The following is a 24,136-nucleotide window of genomic DNA, read 5'->3' as shown; positions in this document are numbered from 1 at the left end:
GCATCCCAATAAAAATGGGCACTATCATTATAATTGACTATTTATGTGCAGAATAGAAGAGGCAGATACATTCTTAACCCTTAATGTTGATACTAAGGTTGATTCTTAAAATATATACCTTGAGAACATAGAGAGAAAAGTGAAAGAAAGAAAGAAAGAAAGAAAGAAAGAAAGAAAGAAAGAAAGGAAGGAAGGAAAGAAGGAAGGAAGAGGGAGAGGAAGGAAGAGGGAGAAGAAGGAAGGAAGAAGGAAGAAAGGAAGGGGAAAAAGAGAAAGGAAAGACAGAGTGCCATTGGAGCATGGGAGTGTCCTCTGTGACAAACTACAGGTATGGCAAGACCCCAGGAGGATTCTGAAGATCTTTATCTTTATCTTGTATCCAAAGAACTGAAGAAGGAGGGGGTCCACTGGACGATTTGCATGAGAAGAGTACTTCCTCTGCCAGGGTCAGAGTAGACATTTGGAAAGGTAGTCATTGTTGTACTATGAAGAATGGTTGGCAGGAAAGGAGAGGAAGGAGGAGACCTGCTAGCAGACTGGTCCCCAACAAGAGATGAGCAGATAAGCGGTGGCTTTGACAAGGATGGTGGTGCAGTTGAGGACAGGCAAACTTTTCCTGACAAACGAGGCTGAGATGATGTTGGGGGCAGAGGGGAAGCAGGGAAAACAAACACCTTCCTCTCAGTTTTCTGTGTTGCACGAGGACGCTAGTGAGAATCCAACCATGTCAGCTTCCCCCCTCACAATTCATCATGCACCTCTACTGAGAAATAGCATGTAAACCCATAAACTGAATCTAATTAGTCTTTTTATTCTTTGCCAATAAAATTTGAAACTTTCATTTGATTGTGTAAAACTCTTAATCACCCTTTTTTATTTCTCTCTTTTTTAAAAGCCATTTTTATATGTTCAAAGTAAAATAATGACTGACTAGTGAAAAATGTATTCCTAATTCCACAATTACTGTATTAAAAAATTACCAGCTTAAAAGTGCTTAGAGTCTGAAATTTATCTAGGAAGTAAATTACTTTATTTAATGTGTATTGTAATTTTCTCTCAAATAATTACTTAGGGGTTGTGGAGAAATGTGGTTGGGCTGAGAAGCTTCAATGTATAATTTCAGGCCTGATCTGTTGGCATTAGGCAGCATGGGTTGCTGTGAAATGAGGTTGGGGTCCTGGCTTCCTGTGGAGTGTAAATAGGCATAGATCTCTGTGTGTATACACATGTATGCATGTATGTGTGTGTAGTTTTGGTTTGCCATGAACAGGAAGGAGTCTTTCACCAACAAGAAGCTGATTTTCAGTCTCAATTGTTAAAAGTTGAAGTAAGTGTGTATGTAGTGAGCGCCCTCCCATCTCTACCACCGAAAGCTTTTTTGCCAGATCTCTATTATAGCACCTGACATGTATATTTGAAAACTTATACTTTCTGGACAGGTGACATGGAATACTTTAGTCAGCTAAAGGGAGTATAATTATCAAATTATCTGTATTTTCGAACAAGTGAGAATAAATACCAGGATTAATGGAAACTCAGGTGGAGGGCAGGTTGAGGTCATAAATTGGGACGTGAGCACTTACAGAGCCCTGGACACTACTAGATGGTGGGTTGGGAAACAGGTAACTCACAACTGACTTCATCAATTATTCAATTTCACAAATTTCTGGGTAGCCAGTTGTCTCCCAAAAGAAATACCTTAAAATTAGATATGAGTTTTGCTCATGTAGACAATCTTCTCAGAGCTTAGCTTGGCTCACCTCACTTCACAGGAATATGGCATTTTTGTAGCTCAGGCATGGGGCCAAACAGTACACCTGTCTATATAGAACCATAATTAGGATGCTTTAGGAAAATTGCAAATTAGGAAGGTTTACTGGACTTTTCTGGAGAAATTGCACAACCCACTTTGGATGAATTGGGTTATACTTAAGAGCCGTGCGGTGTGGACTTTGTTCTTTCAGTTCTCCCCTTTGTCTCCATTTACCGCACTTGTCTCTCTCCTCGCGACCCCCTTTCCCTCTCCTGCCTCCCTCTATTCCTCTTCTGGCTCCTATACCTGAGAACCTAAACACATCAAAATCTTATCTGTTTTTACTTTGCTTACTTCTACTCAGTCTTCAGGCCTCAGCATAAATGACATTTCCTCTTGAAAGTCCCCTCTCCTCTCAACAACCCTCTCTGCCATTCCCCCTTTCCTCAGACTACATTAGGCCCTGCTTTTTCTGTCATCTAATTTAATACTGGAATTTATTCTTCACTTGATTGCTGATTTGCTTGTATAACACCAATGTCAGCTGGGGGCCTTATTGCCTCTTGAGATCTGATAAATTTGAGTTGAACCTCTCAATGTCATGGCTTAAGAAAGTTCATCCATCCACAGATTGGCTGGTAATGAAAAAGTGAAAGAATTGGGAAGAAGGCCGGGACATAAGTGTCCTGTACTACGTGGGCTTAAGTTTAAATTCATGGCAGTGCTCACTATGGACAAGAGCAAACCAACAATAATTAAAAGTGTTTATGTATATATTATACTTTATTGAAGAGTTTTTGAGGGAGGGTTTCTGGGAATGGGCTCATACACCCAACCTTACTTCTGCCCTTCATCTCCTGCCTATCCAGCTGTTCTACAAAGCCAAAATAAATCCTTCTTTTTTTTCATTTCTTTCTTTCTTTCCTTTCTTTTCTTTCTTTCTTTCTTTCTTTCTTTCTTTCTTTCTTTCTTTCCTTCTTTCTTTCTTTCTTTAATTCAGAGCACTTTCTCTCTGTGAAACCTGGGCATCAGCCTGAATTTGGGCACTTAGGGTAGGTGGTAGAGGTTCATCTATCCCAAGTCCTTATCCAAATTCCATCCATCAAATTTCTCTCTCCAAGAGAAATCCTGCCATTGCTGCTAAAATAATACAATTTTCTACAGCTCATTACACTTGCTTATTTCCCTCATTAGATTGTAGGTTACATGAGAGAAGGGACTGTATTCATCCTATTCAGATCTGTATTCCCATCAGAATGTCTGGCATATGAATATGACTAGAAATAATTTGTTTCAGGGAATATATGAATGAGAGAAACACTATCCACCTATTGAAATTATGGAAATGACTAGAATGTTTGGCGTCCCAATCTCTTAGTGAAGAAACCATTCAATTAAGCTTTCTTGAGTCATTCCTTGGTGTTTATTAAAATATGTATATTTGGTGGGAGTATATAAATTGATTTTGTTCTAATAAAATATACAATGACAAAGAGAAAACTAACACATCTTAAATAATGAGCCTATAGGTAACAAAGGATCTGTTTGGAGTTGTCCATATGAAATAAATTTATAGAAGTAGAGAGTAGAATGGATGATTCCAGGGGCCAAGAGGAGGAGGAAATGGGGAATTTCTCTTCAACAGTTGCATAAAATTTCATTTAAGCAAGACAAAAAAGTTCTAGAGATGTGCTGTACAACATAGTGCCTATAAATAATAATAGTGTACTCTGCACTTAGACATTGCATCTCATAGTTGCATCTCATGTTAAGTGTCCTTACCATTATTAAAAACAAACAAAAATTTCAGAGAAGGATATAGTCAGTGTTGGCTGGAATATTTGAGTGAATTTTTATAGAGGGAGAACCTGATCAGGGTCTTAAAGGATGGGTAGTATTTGGACTGCAGATGAGATTGAAGTGTAATGTTCTCCCACATGAGGGAGTGGATCATGAGCCAGGATAGTGAGATTGAAGTGAGCTTGGAAAATATTCTTAATGGGTAGAGGAATTCAGCCTGGGTGGAGGAACATATATGTTGGGGAGAAGTAAATTTCAGATCACATAAATAACCTGTGTTTGGAGATACTAGGGAAAGCCAGGTAGAAATGTCTGAACTCCACACATGTAAGTGATGAGAAGCCATTGTAGGATTTTTAGCAAAGGAGTGACTTGATTGATGTTGAGTTCAGGTACCTCTTATATGTCAGATTCCCGGTCATAACCTACACCTTTTAACTACCCAGAGCATTGAGACATGTTAATTTATTACAGGTAAACAATTTGAGACTCAAAGAGTCTGATTAAACTCCCCGAAGGGAACACAGCAAGCTACTGGCAGAGGTTAGGTCCATTCCTGATCTTTCAGACTTTAAATTTGAGGCTCTTTGTATTCCATCTTTCTGACTGTAGAATAAAGACTACAGACAGATGATGAGGAAACAAGAGTGGTGGGGTCCTGATGTGGCCCCTTATTTCCTGAAGGATGGAATGAAATTTGCTCAGAGGGCAGGGGAAGAAGACTCCACACAGCAAATACAGAGAAATACCTCAGGCTCTCAGTCTGCTATGAACCAACTGATGTTGGAGACAGCTGAAACACTCAGAAGAGAAGAATCTGTGGGGGGTCCTTTGAAGCTCTTGCAACACCTCCCTTCCCTGGGATATGAATTGTGTCCCAGAGAAATCACAGCAGGGATAGCCATGGTGGGAAATGAATATTCCATTCTCAGATTCAGAGCAGATGACACTTTGCAATTCTTGTCAGTCGCTAATGACTACATCTATGTCCATTTTTGGGTTTCTTGATTTTCTTCTGGTCCTCTAACTGGCCTGTAGGCATCAGAACTCAATTGCAAAGGCAGGGAGGACTTGAGGTAAGGGAAGAAGAAGAAAGAAAAGGGGCCATGCACAAAGTAACCATGGCCAGTGATACGGCACAGGTGTTTATATGGATGAATGCTAGAGAGCCATCTCAGAACATCAAATGTTGCTGTAAAGTCCTGAGGAGAATGCTGAAGGCCCTCACAGGTTAGGCTGCCACTTTGAGTGAGGTAAGTGGTTCCTAAACCCTTCAGAGCAGAAATTGGACACAGCCTCTAGATGTTCTCCAGCCAAGCATGGCTTTTGTTAAAAATACAGTGAAGATGTTCCAAGAGGAGCTGCCCATCAATGGTTTATCCTTTATGTGAGCATCCCCTGCCCTGCCATTGGTTGATTCTTCATCTGGAGATGGGAAATTTTCCTTGCTGTGTGCACATAGGATAGTATCATTGTCTGTCCAAACCCAGATAATATTACCATAAAAGCTATAGGGGCTAAAAATTGAGAAGGTTAGCCCAGTAGTAATCTTAGGGCATGGGTTGGAGATCACAAGGGAGGTGATCAGGTTTTAGATCAAGTTTTAATGAGTTGAGTTCTTGGAAGGAATCAAACTCTGAGATTACATTATTAAGAATTCTATGAATAATGCTCTGAGATGATTTTATTCTCATTCTATAGATGAGATAGAATGCAAAATTCTATAATTCAAAACTTTAGGAGCTGAAGTAACTAGACTAAGATGTACATGAGAAGGCAAATTGACATGTTGGTCTCCAATATTTCATGGTGCTTCTGTTGCATCACAAAATAATCAAACTGCAATTCATAGGAATATTTAATAACTGACATGTGATGGGAAAGTATTTTCAGCTTAAAAGCAAGAATTCTGGTTGAATTGAATGTGTCTATATTTTAGCATATGCTCTGAAAATTGTCAAGACTTGAATTGTATAACTTATGTGTGCTTGACTTTTTGTCATTTCTCCTTGGCTGTTTGAAGGTACATATAGCAAGTCAGTTCTATTGTTGATTCTTCTACTACTGTGTAACCCTGAATGAATTATTTTCTCTTTCTGGCCTTTACTGGTATCATGTGTAAAATGTTCTTTTGATGCATTGTGTGAATTTAAAACCAGATAGACACTTAGTGTGAACATTGGAGAGTGCCTAGAAGAGAGAGCCAGGGGGCCTCTGCAGGTGTGGAGAATGTTCTGTTTATTCATCTATGCTCTGGTTACAAGCTGTATTCACTTGGTGAAAATTTATTGAACTGTGCATTTATGAATTTTTCACTTCTCTAATGTTTTATTCAATAATTTTTTTCTTTAAAGGTAAATAAGCAACTACAACAAAAATACACTATCTGAAAGAAGGCAGGTATAAATGCATAAAAAACTAAAAAAATAGACAACTAAAAAATGTAAAACCATATATGAATCTTCATCTCTTTTGAGAGATTACTACTTTCAGGTAACATTGAGGGCAAAAGCAACTGTTAGAAGATAAAGATATGCTAGTAGTGACCATAGCTGTAAATGGAATGGGTTATTTTTGGTAGCAAATATTTAATTAAAAGATCACCTGGGCAACTGGGTGGCTCAGTCAGTTGAGTGTCTCTTGATTTTGGCTCAGGTCATGATATCATGGTTTGTGAGATCCAGCCTCATGTTGAACTCCATGCCGATGGCACAGAGACTGCTTGGAATTCTCTCTCTCCCTCTCCTATCCATGTGTGCTCTCTCTCTCTCTCTCTCTCTCTCTCTCTCCCTCTCTCTCTCAAAATAAATAATAATAATAAAAGACCTAAAGCAAGCTACCTTTTGAAATTTGGGTGATCGTTGCAAAGTCTGATTTTTTTTTTTTTTTTTTTTTTTTTTGTGGAGAGAGAGAGAGAGAGAGCGTGACTGAGGGAGGGGGCAGAGAGAGAAAGGGCCTTAATCAGGCCCCATGCTCAGTGCAGAGCCTGACACTTGATAGAAGGCTAGATCCACAACCCTGGGATTAAGACCTGAGCCAAAATCAAGAGTCGGATGCTCAACCAACTGAGCCACCCGTGCAGCTCAGAATTTGATTTTTTAAATTGAACTTTATTTTGAGGTACTATGGTATTTAATAAATGGGACAGAGACATAGTAAATTGAAAACTGAAACTTGCAGTTTCCCAGACCTCAGAAACTCAGCAGCCATATTGTCACCCTGTGGTGCTGCTAACCCCCAGCACAATGTCACAGAATATTCAAGTTCTTAGAACCCAGGAAGACCAGAAGCCAGTGAGTAGGAACACAGTCAGTTCTGTTAACACAGATCAATTCAGACAAATGCAAGCCTTTCTTCCCATCAATGGTAATCTTCAACTGTGTTAGAAACTGTTTATAATAAATGGGTTAGAAACCATTGAGGGTAAGAAGGAAAGAAATCTTGGACTCTAGATACTGAGTACCACTGTGCCATCAAGTTGTGAATTGAAAGTGGAACCTATTCAGACCATGGCAGGTCTTCAACTTCCTTGCTCTTGAACACACAACATCTCTTTGGAGCTTTGAGACACAGCTCCTTAAACCAGCCTGGGAGCAAAGACTTTCTTCTTGTAGAAGCTGGTGCCTAAAGGCTAAGGTTAGTGTTAGAAAGCTGAAGTTTTATAAAGTGAGGATTCATAGGAGTATAAATAGAATAACCATTTTTGAAGAGAAGTCTGGTGATCCCTAGGAACACTGAATATATGTACACTTCTGGTACAACAGTTTCACTCCTGGGGCTATTCTCCAGAAACCTGCTTACTTGTGCAACCTAAAACATGTATAAGAATGTCCACAGCAGCATTTTGTTAAAAGTAAAAAAAAAAAATGGGATAAACCCCCAATTTTTATCAATATAAAAAAATACAAAATCTCATATGCTACATTATGCAATAAAATACTATTGAACAGTTAAAAGAAATGTATTAGAATCTCTGAAGTGAATAAAAGTAAGCTGCAGAAAGAAAAAATAATACAATTTTGAAAACATGAAAAAACACTGTATATTGTTTAGAGATCAATATATAAGGCAAATATGAAATGCAGATAAATTATAGTGTGAAGTTCATTATGTGGTTACCTCTGAAAAAGTTTGCAAATAATTAAAATAAAATTATAATACATCTACTCACCCACATGCCTGCTTCTTCATATATGCAATAAATATTTACAGAGTTTCTTCCTTGTCCTACTCCATCTTCTGAAGGCTAAGAAACCAACAAAAGGAGAATATGATGTAGTCCTTGTCCTTGAAAGATTTATAGTCTAATCAGAAGGCACACGGGGGACTTTATGTCTGAAATGAAGATACAGCTTGAAGCAAAAGCATACAAAGCCTAACTCCCAGCATACGGCTAAGGATGGAGGAAATAATGTGTGTGAGGCAAAAACCAACTCTGCAAGCACACAGTATAAATCCCATCATTGGGCTCTTCATTCTTCTTTCCAAGATGCAGTGAAATCCACTGATTTGACAAATGATCCCATTCAAGCCTAGTTACTTCAAACACTTTTTACAACAATCTTAAATTCTGCAAAAGGGTGTTTTTGTTCTATGTTGTATGTACTGTTTTTAAATGTAAGTATGATGACTCTCTTTATGAATTCATATCAGTGATAGGTGTTGTATAGATTAGTCATTTTGTATTTGGAGAACACAATGTTTTTCACAAAGTCTTTTATAAAAGAATACAGTGGAATAGACTAGAGCAGATGCTCCCCCTCAAGAAAAAAACAAGGATGTATAATAGGAAAGATCCAATGTCATTCCTTTTTTGTAAAGGTTTTTATTTACTTATTTTGAAAGAGAGAGAGAGAGCACTTGTGCACACAAGTGGGAGAGAGGCAGAGGGAGAGGGAGACAGAATCCCAAGCAGGTTCATCACTGTCAGTGCAGAGTCCAGCTGGGGGCTCAGTCTCACAAACTGTGAGATCATTACCTGAGCCAAAATCAAGAGTCAGAAGTTCAACCAACTGAGCCACCTAGGTGCTCCTATGCATTTTAATGTTAACATCCTTATAAGGAAGGCAGGGCAGCTACTATTGAATCCATCTTCCAAATAAGAAAATTAGCACTTAGAAAGGTTGATTTGCTTAGAGTATTGTGATGACCAGACACAATATGAGGCATTTGGTTTGCAACCTCATGCTCTTCTCGGCTATCTCACCTTAAAATGTGGGAAAGTTTTATACAAATATGCATGCATGCCCCCCACCGCCCCCACACTCTTCTCTCAGACTCTGAGAGTAGGTAGAGGGAAAGAAGCTATATACAAATTATTAAACCTTTTTTGTTTGTTTGCTTGTTTGTTTCCCAAAATAAGGAAAGATTAGGGAAGGGCTTTCTCATAATGAGGATTTATAAATCCTGTTACATAATTCAGCAGTCTAATATGGCAACATCGTTTTTTAAAAAAAATTTAAGATGTTATATTTTTTACAGCAGTTTTAGCTTCATAGCAAAATCAAAAAGGCACAGATTTTCTGTATACCCATGCCCCACACATGCATAACCTCCTCATCTCCCACCAGAGTAGTACATTTGTGATAACTGATGAACCTGCATCAACACGTGTTATCACCCAAAGTTCATAGTTCGTAGTTTAAATTAGGGTTCATGCTTGGTGTTGTACATTCTATGGTTTTTTTCAAAAGTATAATGACATGTATCCATCATTATAGTATTATAATACAGAACATTTTACCTGCCCTAAAAATTCTCTGACAACACTATAATTTTAACCCACATAAACAATCCAAGAAATCTTGGAAATATATACCTTCAAGTGTCCTCAAGTGCATCCAGTGATCACTGCATGTGAAGGACGTTTATTAATTGCTATGATTCAGAAATAAAAAATTCTATGGTTAACTAAATCTGAGATAAACTGAGAGACTTAAACCAGTTTCTTCCCTTTCATACCTCTCAGAGCCTCTAATGTGTGATGAGAAAGCCAGATTTCTGAGAAGTGTAAAATGCAGCATTTTCCAAACACTTAACTATAGAACTCTGTTTCTTTTATGGTGCATTTTATAAAACTACTTTTGGGAAATATTGTTCTAATCAAACCTTATCATTTTAACAAAAGAGGGAACCAAGGTGTAGAGAGGTGAAATGATTATCCAAAAATAGCTTGATAAGGGAAATTAAGCTAGAGAGTTGTAGAGAGATCATTGACTATCATTTTTCCTCAAAACGAGTGAACATAATTAGATGCTATTTTATCGCCTATATAATGCTATTAAAACAAATGTATCCTCCAGAAAACTAAATAGGGAATTATGTAATGCATGTTTATTTCATACCTCTAAAAGCATCCATCATCATTAAACAGCATACAGAAGGCACACAATTTCATTTTGGAAGCAATAATACTACTCATACATTAAATATCTATTAGACATCTGGAATACCTACAAGAGATTAACATCACTAACATTATTCTCACATACAGAAATGCTCTGATAGTAATAAGCTGGAATTTGTTAATATATGCTTCATAGGCCCCTGGATGGATCTATATAATTAAGGGGAACAGGGGTTTTTACATCATTTAGACTAATCCTCTCATTTTGAGTAAACTGAGGCCCACGTGGATGAACTAGCAAAGGCAAACACCTGGCTTTTGGCAGCTATGGCCAAAGAGCCTGCATTCATAAGCATGTGTAACCATGCCAACTTTTGGGAGATGGTTCATGGTATACCCCATTCCATTCTCATTTAAACTTCCATTCAAGTTTATAGCATAGAGGATAATGATAAAATAATAGCATGCCATTCCTGGGTGAACAATTCTTCTATTCAGGCAAAACAAAATAAGAACATGCTTTACCTTCTGAAGAGGGTGAGGAGTGGGCAATTGCTACATGATATATGCAGGATTCATCAGCCATATATTCTCTTGTTTAGAAATACCTGCTTCATTTAGAGACGCATGCTCTTTAAGGAGAATAGACTTTCTTTCTTGTCTACAAATGCCATCTGTGCCAAAAAGTATAAATACAACTAAGGCCAGTGAATGCAAGAAATAGAATGATCTTGCAGACAAAAAGTTTAACTTTCCTTGACATACATAATGGAAAGAAGAAAGAAAGAAAGAACATTATTCTTTTCTGGTTGTTGTTTGTCACTAGGTAGGCTTAGTGTCATTACAAATGCTATGATATCTTGGGATGATTGGGTGGCTCAGTTGGTTAAGCATCTGACTTTGGCTCAGGTCATGATATAGTGGTTCCTGAGTTCAAGTTCCGCATTGGGCTCTATGCTGACAACTCAGAGCCTGGAGCCTGCTCTAGATTCTATGTCTCCTCTCTCTTCCCCTCCACTGCTTGAGCTCTATCTCTCTCAAAAATAAATAAACATTTAAATTTTTTAAATGCTATGGTATCACTTATATCAGAAGCAAGCATTTATTCTTTTCTTTAAGCTTGATAATTGGCTGTCTGATTAGTCCGCATTTCCAACTCTAGAGTCCAAATAATTCCCACTCAGTCACAGAAACACCCAACATCTATATATCTAACACCAAGTTCTCTGTGTAAGGTTTTGGGGTTAGTATTTCTGCCTTGTCCCAGTATTGGATGGGGTCCACCTGACTACCTATCTGATTTGAAAACCAAGTAGTAACCTTAGGGCTAGATAGCTATCTTTTGACCATGGGCCTTAACTTGTCTTGAACACCCCCTTGGCTGGCCAGGTGTTTCTTCTCCTGATATGCTGGCCTTCAGGCTTTGGATCATTCTGCCTAGAAGACAGGATGTGCCCTGCCTTCCTCCTTAATATCCATCCTCTGTTCTCAGTTACTTGTTGTTATGCTGCTTGTCATCCCTTGAGATCCCCTAGATTGTAGACTATTGTTTGGAGATGTGCAAAGTCTACTGGAAAACTTTAGGCTACTTCAATTCTTCAATGCCACACATGGCTAACCTTATTCTATTACTGCCAGAATTTGTGGTGGGACATCCAATCTGAAAGTTGTGTGTAGCACCATATGACTTGGGATATAATTATATAATATAAGTATCTGAATGTCACAGATGATGTTCTCACCAAGGCTTCTTGATCTTGGCAAAACCAATATTCCCCAGTACCAGTTTGGTCAATGAGCAGGAGAGATGAGATTATCTTTACCTTCTGATAAATAGACGCAATATTTGAAGAACGTCTGAGACAAGATCAATGTCAGAGACTGTGACTCAGCAATATGTATGCCATGGAGGATCTTACATCCAAATACTAACAGCATTTCTGCTGTTAGTGATTTTTCCATTCCCGTAGAGGACTAAAGCAGAATCATTTCTCAGAATCCAAATGTGTCTAGCCTAGGTTTGTATTTCTCACTCCTTATCAGATTACTTTGATCCTTAGATAACAAAGTATAGTGTAGACTACCTGAACCAAGAATCACAAGTGGAAACAAAACAAAACAAAACAAAAACAAAAACAAAAACAAAACAAAATAATGTGGGTTTATGGTTTAGAGCTGCTAGTATACCTTAGTGTAGATTTGCTTTTTCTTTATGATTGATTACATGATTGAACAAACAAGACCTATGCTTCTGACTTTGGCTTTCATTTAAAATCCAAACAGAAAGCTGAATATCATGACTCTACTGGCTAGACCAGAGAGTGAGGACTTTTCAGATCCTCCATAACTCCTGTGAATATAATTGGCCATACCTGCCACAATGATGTACAGGGAGCATCCTTATCTCAGGATGATAAAAGAAGCTCTCTTGCCATCTGAAGTAAAAAGCAAACTTTTAAACACCAAGAATTGCAAATCATGCCCCTGAAAATGGGTTCCCTGGGAGCATCTCAGCCTTAACACGTGAATGATGTCTTGCTGGTGAATCACACCTCTTGACAGGGAAAGGGACAAGGACTAAAACAACACTTTTACACAATAAGTGACTGGAACTTTCCTCTAGTTGGCTGCCCTAGCTGGCTGCCCTATGTAAACCAAGTCCTTGGTGAAATTTGAAATGCCAAATGTCAATACCTGCTGAGGTAACTGTCTCCTGGTAGTCTCCTATAAATCTGAAATTTAGGGATTTAAAATAAACTCTTTTTATTAATAGATACCTTTATTTAAAATACAAATTGATGACACAATGGAAATGGGTTGAGTTTGAGTGTGGTGGGTTAGCTTAACTGATGTCACTCAAACCAAGCCTTTCTAGTTCTTTCCCTTGGGACATATTGCCCATCTTCACAGAGTTTTGTACTTTACACTTAAACAAAAGGAAATATCATCTCTCACCAGAATTATTCTAATATTGGCTACAATAGTGTATATGCCACATTTAGAATAGGTCCTGGTTCTGAAGTCTTCTCTTGCTCCATCACAGGGCAACTAAAAGGACTGAAGTCTGGATTCTCAGCCATTTTAGTTTGTACCTCTATGAAGACATCTTCATTCCTCTGTATAAAGATGAAAGAGGAGTAATGAGACATCCTAATATAGAGGTTGAATTGAGATGATTGAAAAGAGAGAGAGACAGGGAAAGAGAGAGAGAGAGAAATTTATTCAGGCCTTAGATACACAGACTGAGGTTTCAGGCAGATGTCAGAAGATGTCAAACTGATGCTGTGGGATGTCTACTGTCTTTGTGAGCCAAAGCTACTTTCAGCCTAGGTAATCCATAGGTAAAGGATCTATCTATCCCCTCAGCCTCATAATAGTTGATTGTACCTGCTTTGTTACACTGTAGTAAGCCTTTATGAAGGTCAGGGTGATGGAGTAGAGCACCCAGTAGATTCAATTCTGACACATAGAAAATGGTGGTTTTCCCAAGGCAGGTCCGTTCTCCTATCTGTATATACAAAAGTAAACAATTGTGTATATGCCCACGCATGTGTCTATATTACTTGCAGTGTATTGGGTTCTTACCATATGCCTAACTCTTTAAGTTCTTTACACTATTATATCACTTAATTCTCATGACTACTCTCTAATGTAGGCACTTACTATTATCTGTTGGGCATATGAATGGGCATAAGTAGATTACACAAGGAAGATAGGGTTACTCAAGACCAATTGAATCCAGATGATAATTTTGCCAGGGGTTAGTTTCATCACAAGCCCCATACAACTTCAGGGGAACTAGCTGGAGAGTCTACCCCTGTCCTAATATAACACACCCTCAACATCACCAGGAAAGACTCCAAACTGGTGCCCATGGAGCCACAGATTATGTAGAACCAGTTTAATATGTAGATGACTCCTGGTCCTATAGAACATAAGGACACCAGAATAGGAAGACAGAGGCAGTTCTGATCCCAGGTCCCGTTCCTTTATGGTCTTTGCTCTTTTCCTCATTAGCTATGTGACCTAGCATAGTTTTATAACTTCTTCAAGCCTCAAATTTATCATCTATGGAATGAGAATAATGAAGTCTACCTTAGCTCAGTGAAGATTACTTAAGATAACACATGCAATGTGCTTTTCTGTGTGGTGCCTGGGAACAAAGCTTTAGATAAACTATTGACTTTCAGAATTAATACTAGTAGTAGTAGTACCAAAATATGCAGGAATACTTGGCATATATTAGATGCCAAAAGTGTCTGTGGAAGGATGCTGGTTTTTTAAAAGCTTATACAGTAAAAACTTTGGATTGCAAGTAACGTATTCTGTGAGTGTTCCACAAAACAAGCAAACATTTCTAATAAATTTTAACTTGAGAAATTAGTGATGTCTTGCAATATGAGTAATACATGACATCAAATGTCACATGATCACAAGTGAGCCAATGGTTCCTGAAATTCACTTTGATATACAAATGCTTTGGATTGCAAGCATGTTTCCAGAATGAATTATGCTCACAAGCCAAGGTTTTTAGTGTATATATTTCTTTTTATCCTTACAAATATAAAGTAAAACAGACACAATAATACATACCAATCTTTTTACCTACTTCACTTTGCTCTGTTGACCCCCTCTGTTCCACATCATATAGGAACCAGCATAGTTATTCCAGGATGTCATGGCTAGGTTTTACTGTGACACTAAACGTGTTGACATTGTTCATCCTTGGCATCTTTAAAACTTCTCAATGGAGTAGTCAGAGTAAGTATCACTTGGGTAATGAGGTTATCTAATTAGAAAATGAATCAATCCCCAGGTTATCTGATTCTTTTTTTTTTATTTTTTTTAACGTTTATTTATTTTTGAGACAGAGAGAGACAGAGCGTGAATGGGGGAGGGTCAGAGAGACAGGGAGACACAGAATCCGAAACAGGCTCCAGGCTCTGTGCTGTCGGCACAGAGCCCGACGCGGGGCTCAAACTCACGTACTGTGAGATCATGACCTGAGTTGAAGTCAGACACTTAATTGACTGAGCCAACCAGGCGCCCCTAGGTTATCTGATTCTTTACCATAAATTCTAGTAACATTCCTACAAACTGGGTCTATTCTATGTTTCTACTCCCCTCAAACCTGTGAATCAACTGACCAAAGTAGTAAGATCATCTGTAACTGTCACCTGCCATAAGCCATTCTTGAGCAAAGCCATTCTGCAAGGCATCAAGCATGGTCAACACAGTGCGAGGGGGAGGATTCAGGTGACACTGAGCCACAATATACACCTCTCTATCTATTAACACCTTTTTGTTTCATTGGAGGGAAACAGGTAACCCTCATGAAAGTCACAAGTGACATTTATGATGAAAGCAGTATAAGAATAGATACAAATTTGCATCCATTGTGAAAAGGAAGAAACATTGGAAGAATCTGGCTCTTGTGTTACTACTTGGTTCTACATGGACTGGATCCCCCACTTTGAATAATAAATGCTTTCTTTCTGAGCCCCAAGTTTTTCATATAATATTTTGGTGTGTTACTTAGACCTAAGAACAAAATGAGCAAGTATAGCTGAGAGTTTTCCTGCCTAGACATTGTCCCACTTGGGTGAAATTAGCTTCACCATAATGTAAATCAACAGATGAATAAATAGGGTGAATAAATACATAAGTAAATAAAACTTGGAATAGAATTTCTAGAAGCAAAACCTAACCCCCCCCAAAAGAAAAAAATTTTTTAAGTCAAAAGTAATAGAAAGACTGTATTACTGTTTGGTGTTAGGATGCATAATTCACTTCCTGTTAGAAATCCCAGGATTTGATGTTTGGTTTGTAAAGATATCTTTGTGTTCCAATGAGCATATATAAATATCTGCAAAGTATTGAAGAACAGAAGAAAATAAGCCTTTAAAAAATACCTATAAGATACTTGCAAGAGGACACTCATTACGAAAAGACAACACATATTAAGGGTGTTATGTGTTGAATTGTGCCCCCCCACACACACGCAAATACTCATTTTGATATACTAGCCCCAGTACTTCAGAATATGACCTTATTTGTCAATAGGGTTGTTGCAGATATAATTAATAGACATGAAGTCATACCGAGTAGGATGCGCCCATACTCCAATACGGCCGGGATTTTTATCTAAAGGGAAAACTTAGATGCAGAGATGCACATAAGGGAGAATCTCATGTGAATATGAAAATGCAGTGTTTCTACCAGCCAAGAGAGGCTACAGATTGCCAACAACTGACCAGAAACTAAAGGAGACACACGGAGCAAATTCTTCTTCAAGCCCTCCAAAAGAACAAATCCCTCTGACAACTTAGTTTTGGACTCTTCTAGCCAGAATTGTGAGATACTGCATTTTTAATTTCTTTATTTTTATTTTATTATTATTTTTTTAAATTTCAGCTTAAGCCACTAGGTTAGTGGTACTTTGTTATAGCAGCTCTAGAAAACTAATACAAAGGGAAATAGAATTTGTCAGAATTGACGAAAGCCACTTACATCACTGAAATTTTTTACAATGTTAATTGCCATTTATATAAGATGTTTGGAACCAAAAGTTCACAAAAAGTGGACAGTCCTAAATATATTCACAGCTGTTTGACCCTCAGGGTTTAAGTGTTGCTATGGAGAAAGTTTCACATTTTTATTTCAGTTGGAAATCTTTTCCCGATTTGTGCTGTAAGAAGATTCCAACAGGTAGAACCCATTGAGGAAAATTACTTTCTTCAAACATGTATGATTTATACATCCATATGTCTAAGCTATTTAAAAGGAATTATCTATAGGATTGTATCATTAATTTAAAAGCTGTTGCAATGGTTTTTGTGTCAGTATGATTTTAAGTTATGTAAGAGCATTACCTGGAAAACATGTTTGAAAAAGTGACTAACTCATTTCATTTCATTACAAAATGTGATTGAATGATAATTTTACCCCTTATTTTTAACTGACCCCATGATTGGAGTTGAAAACAGACCTACCCCTCTTTTGCTGTTTGCATAAGGTTATAATTCACTCCTAAATCCTGCATTAGAGATTGTTGCATAGTCAAATGGAAACGTCAGTCCATGCTATGCTTGGTTTATATATGCTGAGAGAAAAGGGCTTTAAGCTTCTTTCCTGTTAAGTGCTTTTGAAAGTGTGGTTATAGCAATTGAGTCTCTGAGTTCTATATGGATCTTAACATATTTGTTTTGAATTCTATATGGAACTCAAGTAATTTCTCAAAGTTGCATAAAAAGCAAATTTTCTTTTTGGTATAATGCAGGCATTAGGAATTTATAGCCAAGAGGGCTTCTCTTAAAACCAGAGAAGTACTAACTATGTCTAAATTTTTATCATCTATCTATATATACCTACCTATCTATGCATCTTTATCTCATTTATTGTAAATTTTAAATGTTCAGAAGAGTCATTATTTAAAGGGCAATTATTTAAATCCCAAAAGTAAAGGCAAGCTTCCATGGGAGAAATTTTATCAGAGATTGATGCATAGGTCAGCAGAATCAAGAGAAAAGACATTCCCCCACCCCTCGGTAAACATTTTTAGGCATTTCTTTAAGCTAAAAGACTGTTTGACCATATGTGACAAAAGTAGACATTTTCTCTTTTCAAAATAAACACTTGCAGTGTAGAAAGTCAAACTCCACATACACACATTTGTCAAACTCTTAAAAAAAAGAGTTAACATACAGTTGTATATGAGTTTCAGGTGTACATTAGAGTGATTCAATAATTCTATACATATTCAGTGCTCATCACAAGTGGACTCCATAATTTTTTTTTAATGTTTATTTATTATTTTGAGAGAGAGAGACAGAGACAGAGACATAGTGAGAGCAGGGGAGGAGCAGAGAGAGAGGGAGACAGAATCCAAAGCAGGCTCCAGGCTCTGAGCTATCAGCACAGAAAGAAGTACCAAGCCCATGGACCCCAAGATCATGACCTGAACCAAAGTTGGCCATTTAACCCACCGAGCCACCCAGGCACGCCTCAAGTGCACTTCTTAATCTCCAACACCTCTTTCACCCATCTCCCCCTCCCCCCGCCCACTTCCCCTCTGATAACCACCAGTTTGTTTTCTATAATTAAAAGTCCATTTTTTGATTTGTCTCTTTTTTTTTCTTTCTTCATTCCATTTCGTAAATTCTGCATAAGAGTGAAATCATATGGTATTTGTCATTCTCTGATTGACTTATCGCACTCAGCATTATACATTCTAGGTTCATCTATGTTGTTGCAAATGGTAAGATTTCATCTTTTTAAAGGCTGGGTAGTATTCCATTGCGTATATACATTTACCACTTCTCCTTTATCATTCATCTATCAATGTACACTTGGATTGTCCACAATCTGGCTATTGTAAATAATGCTGAAACAACAATAACAACAACAACAACAACAACATAGGGGCATATATACATCTATTTGAATTAGTGTTTTTGTATTCTTTCGTAAATACCCAGTAGTGAAATTATTGGATCATATGGTAATTCTATTTTTATTTTTTTGAGGAAACTATATTCACATTTGTCAAATTCTTTATGGAAAATGCTGTAGTGTAAGTATTTGATTCCCTATCTTTATATCCTAACAAATAGCTATTGTTTAGTTTCTTTATACCCAGCATTTTATAGAGGTTGATCCAAAATAAATAATTTCACAGGAAAACTGCTTAAAAATAATTTTAAAGATGCTTAGTGAGGTAGGATTTAAGGACAAAGGAAACCCCAAACTCTATTAATTTGAAGGCTTTTTAGAAATAGGTATGTGGGGCTATTTATTATGTATTTGAGAATTTTTTTTATGAACAGTTATAAGTTTACAACAAAATGAAAAGAAAGATACGGAGATTTTCCATATACCCCTACCCCCACATATGCTTAATCTCAACCATTATCATCATCACTTACCAGAATGGTACTTTTTTTTTTCTTCAAAGGATGAACACATACTGAACAGATTATGATAATCTAAAGTCCATAGTTTATCTCAGGTCTCACTCTTGCTGTCACAAATTCTATGGGTTTGTACCACAGTATAATCTACATATCTATCATTATAATATCAGACAGAGTATTTTCACTGCCCTAAAAATACTCTGTGATATGATTACTCATCTCATTCCAAACCCTCACAACCACTAATCTTTTTATTGTCTCCATAATTTAGCTTGTTTGATAAAATCTTTTAGGATTGGCTTCTTTCACTTAGTAATACACATTGATGTTCCTCCATGTCTTTTCATGAATTGATAGCCCATATTTTTTAATGTTGAATAATGTTCCATTGTCTGTCTTCCAAAATGGCTGCAGGATTTTGAATTCCTACCAGTGCTGCCTGAAAGTTCTCCAGTGTTCCACATTCTGGCCAGAATTTGGGGTTGTCAGTGTTCTGCATTTGGCCATTCTAGTAGGGATACAGTACTATCTCATTGTTAATTTATGTTGTTAATTTACATTTCCCTTATGGCATGTGACGTTGAACATCTTTTCATATGCTTATTTGCCATCTATACTATCTTTGTTGGTGAGGTATCTGTTAAGACTTTGGCCTGTATTTTCATTGAGTTTTTTGCTTTCCTATTGTTGAGTTTTAAGAATACTTTGCTTACTTTGGATAATATTCCTGTATCATATTTTTTTTTCTGCAAATATTTCTCCCAGTCTATAGCTTGTCTTCTTATTCTCTTAATGTTGTATTTCACAAAGCAAAAATATTAAATTTTAATAAAATTGACTTTATTCTTTCTTTCATGGAGCATGTCTTGGATTATGTATCTAAAAAGGCTTCAGTTGCCCAAGGTCATTTGGGTTTTATCCTATGTTATCTTCTATAAGTTTCATAATTTTTGTGTTTTACACTTAGGTCTATGATCCATATTGAGTTAACCTGTATGAGGTGTATAAAGTCTATATTTAGTGTGTTTTCTGTTTTCTTTTGTTTCTGCATGTGGATTTCCAGTTGTTGCAACATCATTTGTTGAAAAAACTATCTTTGCTCCATTGTATTCCCTTTGCTTCTTAGTCAAAGACCAATTGACTATATTTATGGACATCTATTTCTGGGCTTTCTATTCTATTCCATTGATCTATCTGTCTTTTCTATCACCAATACCACACTGTCTTGATTACTGTAGCTTCAGGCTTTGTTAATGAATATTCTTTAAAAAAAAAAAAGAGCATTCTTCACACCATGAATGTTCAATCTTTCTCAAGTTTACTTATGGAGATTCTAGTAAGTTTTCCCTACAAATATGCGGGATGTTTTTTTCTCACTTTGTGTCTTGTAACTAACCACTCCCTTCTTGAATTTGTATGTGTTAACTATATGGAGAAAGTGAATAAAAAAAAATAAGGCTTGAAACAAGGAAAAACAAAGCAAACACACAAGATCCCAGTATATGAAAACTCTACTTTGAATTCTAGTTTTTAACTACCTTAAAAGGTCTTTTAGATTCTTTTACTTGTATCTCTGATCTATAGGTGACTTCAAGTTTCCACACATATCAAAGAGGAGCATTAGTATGAGTTTTCTAATCAATGCTGCACATAGTAATTTAGTGTCTGTATCTGATCATGAGGGTCAACTCCAACTTCTCCATGTACTCTTCCCCAAACAGCCACATTTAACCTTCAAAATCACAGAACTTCAGAGGTAGAAGAGGTTTTATAGTCCTTTTAATTGAAGGTAAATGTAAATAAATCTAATAATTAGTATTAGCTGGGAGAAATCTAATTTCCTCCAAAATACAGAGACCTGAGTCCCAGATGTAGTGAGTCAGAAGTTCTATGGTTGGGGCTAGGTTAAAATTACCTACCTATTTAATTACATTACCTATGTAATTTACCCACACACTCCATACCATCCTAATGAATCATTGACAAATTCCTGCCTTTATTCAAATGCTGTATCTATTTTTTTTTTGTCTCTAAGCAACCCTACAAAGTTAAGAAACTTAACTCAGTGTCTTAACTCAGTGTCATAATACAATAAATGTCAACCAACATCTCAACATGTAATCTGGAGCCTGAATTTTCACCCTTAGCCACCACGATATTCTACCACATTATTTAAAATTTTTTTTAATGTTTATTTATTTTTGAGACAGAGAAAGAGAAAGGGGGAGGGTCAGATAGAGAGGGAGACACAGAATCCGAAGCAGGCTCCAGGCTCTGAGCTGTCAGCACAGAGCCCGATGCAGGGCTCAAACTCACGAACCATGAGATCATGACCTGAGACGAAGTCGGACTTTCAACTGACTGAGCCACCCAGGCACCCCTCTGCCACATTACTTTGTGACTTCTCCACTGATGGCATTGAGTAAAGTGAAATTGAAACTCTTGCCTTTTTCTTGAAAAAGCTATCCATAATTTTTTTAATAGACTTATGCTTTAAGATAAAGAATGTAAGATTTGGAATCAATATTTATCTAAAAATTTACCTTTACCAGTGAGTTTTATATTTTCAAATACATAAACATTGCTGTTCAGTATGCTATCATTTCAAGTTGAAGAATCATCTTTAGCATTTCTTATAAGGCATAAATGGTGATAATAAGCTTTCATTTGTCTGAATAAGTATTTCTCCTTTATTTTTTGAAGGACAGTTTTTCAAGGTATAGTAATCCTGGTTGGCATTTTTTTTTCCTCTCAGCACAATGAATATATCATCCCATTCCCATCCGACCTGTTGGGAGGAAGGGTAAATGTGGTGTTTCTGTTTAGTGGGCATAAAGTTTCAGTTATGAAAGATGAATAAGTTCTAGAGATCTGCTGTACAACATTGTGCTTCTAGTTAATAATACTTTATTACAGACTTAAATTTTAAGAGGATAGATCTCACCTTAAGTGTTTTTACATAACAAAATAAGATTTGAAAAATTCTCTTGTATATCATGCAAACTACTGAATAACACCTGCACAAACCAAAATAAGAAAGGCTCTCAGAACTGAAGTTGTGTCTAGAACACATATTCAAATTTTAACCTAACTGCTAAGCTATACATGTACAAACAGACAAAAACTAATATAGCAAAGCTTCTGAACTGAATTGGGATCTAAACAATGGAAGCTGCGACAGAACTTACTTGATATTGCATTGATGGTCTGTTAAAACATCATCATTTAGCAAAAGGTTATAAAAGAGTTCATGAACTATAGATTGAAACTTTCATAATATCTAGCAATAATCCAAACTTAATTAACATACTAAGAACAAGGAAAGCATGACACAGTCTCGAGAGAAAAGATTTAAAACAAAAACAAAAACAAATATCATCCTTGAGATGATCCAAATGTTGAAATTATGAGCCTAAGCTACTATAATTATATCTAAGAACAAAAGGACAAGATATAAAATGAATTAAATAATAGAAAACTTCAGCAGAGAAATAAATATAAGGAAGACCAAAATATAAACATCAGAATTACATTTTTAAAAAGCTATACATGGGATCCATAGCAAAATGAAAATAACAAGGAAAGAAAATCAGGGAACTTGCGGAAAGATTAATGAAAGTGATATAATATGAAGAATAGAAAAAAAGTAAACAAATAAAAAAATAAAAAATGAAGAACCAATGCAGAAAAAAAATACATTATATACAGTGAAATGATAATTCAAAGGATTTGATTTTTTACCAAAAATCATGGAGAAAAAATAATAATGTGTATCAACGTGTTTAAAGAGTGGACAAAGAGAGAAAAAAAAGTAAAACTCTATCAGTGAAGAAGTCTATTTTCAGCAAAAATATCCTTCAGGAATGAAAGTATAATCCATTTTAACAGAGTAATTAATACAAACTGTCACCATCATATCTTCTCTACAAAAAATTAAGGAATTTCTACAAACTGGAAGAAAATAATACCACCTGAAGGAAACTTGAATTTTCAGAAATGAAAGAATAATATCTGAAATTGTGTTATTTGGGTAAATGCAAAAGATTTTTTCCTCTTAAGCTATTTAAAATATAGATGACCACTTTTTTTAAATATAATTTACTGCCAAGTTGGCTAACATACAGTGTATACAGTATGCTCTTTGTTTGGGTTTTTTTTTTAAGCAAATGTTATAACATTGGCTTTAATTTAGATTTAGTGAAATAATATTCAGTGTAAGCAAACCATTAAAGTTAAATTTATAAATAATACTACCTATCATAAGTAAAATACAAAGAAATATGGGAAAAATAGATGTATTAAAATAGTATAAGACTTCTGGGGAAGATTGCAGAGTAGGAGAATCCTAAGCTCACTTCACTCCATGGTACAAAATAACACTCACATCAGTGTAAATAACTGAGAAAATGACCCCAAGACTGGCAGAACAGACTCTCCACAACTAAATATAGAGAAGAGGTCACATAGAAGGGAGTAGGAAGGGTTGGACATATAGTCAGGAGCTAAATGGACCTGAGGGACTGTCCACAAGAGGGAGCAATGTCCAGGCACTGAGAGGGGAGAGAAACAGACTCACACTGGGCACCCTAGGCATGAAAAACTTACATGGGGAAGATGAATCCCCCTAACATTTGGCTTTGAAAACCAGAGTGGAATAATTTTACAAGTTCTTACAATAAGCAGGGTTTAACACCTGGCACTTTAAAAATCAGCAGGCTTGGCTCTGAGAAAGCTGAGAGAGCAAGAGAAAATTGAGTCCTTACACTTAAAGACACAGCAAGGCAAACAGCCCCTCAGAGATACAGTCTAGAAGCAGCACTTTGAAAAAAGGCCTAGGGTATACCAGAGGGAGATTTGTTTACTAATCTCAGACTGTGCTGGAAGTCTAGGGATTACTGGGAGATTTCTCCAGGAACAATGGGGTTGATGGGTGCCATTTCTGTCCCTGGACCCCCAGCCTAGACACAGAGACAACTATGGGAACCAGTGCAATGCCCACACTCTCCACCTAATTTTCTAACAGTGCACCTTGAACCCATGTGATTCTATGGATGAATCCCCTCCAATCCAACAAGCCTCCACAGGAATTTTAGAAGACTGCAGGTCCCCTCCCACAGCAATCACCTGTGAACTTTGCTAATACTGAGTTCTGCACCCATACATTTTCCTTCAGACCTGCCACCTCCAATACACCCTTGGCCAGAGCCCCTCCAAAACAGCATCACAAGCCTGGCAGTATGCATACAGTCCACACAGGGGCCAATACTATTCCAAAGTGATTCTTGGCTTGGGAAGAGAATAAGGTAATCACACAACAATATGACT

General features: G+C 36.8%; 1 protein-coding gene across 1 annotated transcript in view; it reads left to right on the top strand.

The window, feature by feature from the left end:
- Positions 1-4,674: 4,674 nt before the first annotated feature.
- LOC123577308 (translation initiation factor IF-2-like) overlaps positions 4,675-24,136 on the top strand; it is a 160,360-nt gene continuing 140,898 nt past the window's right edge. Inside the window, exons 1-2 of the mRNA XM_045439394.1 lie at positions 4,675-4,783; positions 6,734-6,919. Coding sequence (XP_045295350.1) covers positions 4,675-4,783; positions 6,734-6,919 — 295 coding nt within the window. The remainder of the gene's footprint in view (positions 4,784-6,733; positions 6,920-24,136) is intronic.

The sequence above is a fragment of the Leopardus geoffroyi genome, chromosome D2 (genome assembly GCF_018350155.1).
Source record: "Leopardus geoffroyi isolate Oge1 chromosome D2, O.geoffroyi_Oge1_pat1.0, whole genome shotgun sequence".
NCBI lineage: Eukaryota > Metazoa > Chordata > Mammalia > Carnivora > Felidae > Leopardus > Leopardus geoffroyi.
This window is presented reverse-complemented; position numbering and strand designations above follow the sequence as displayed.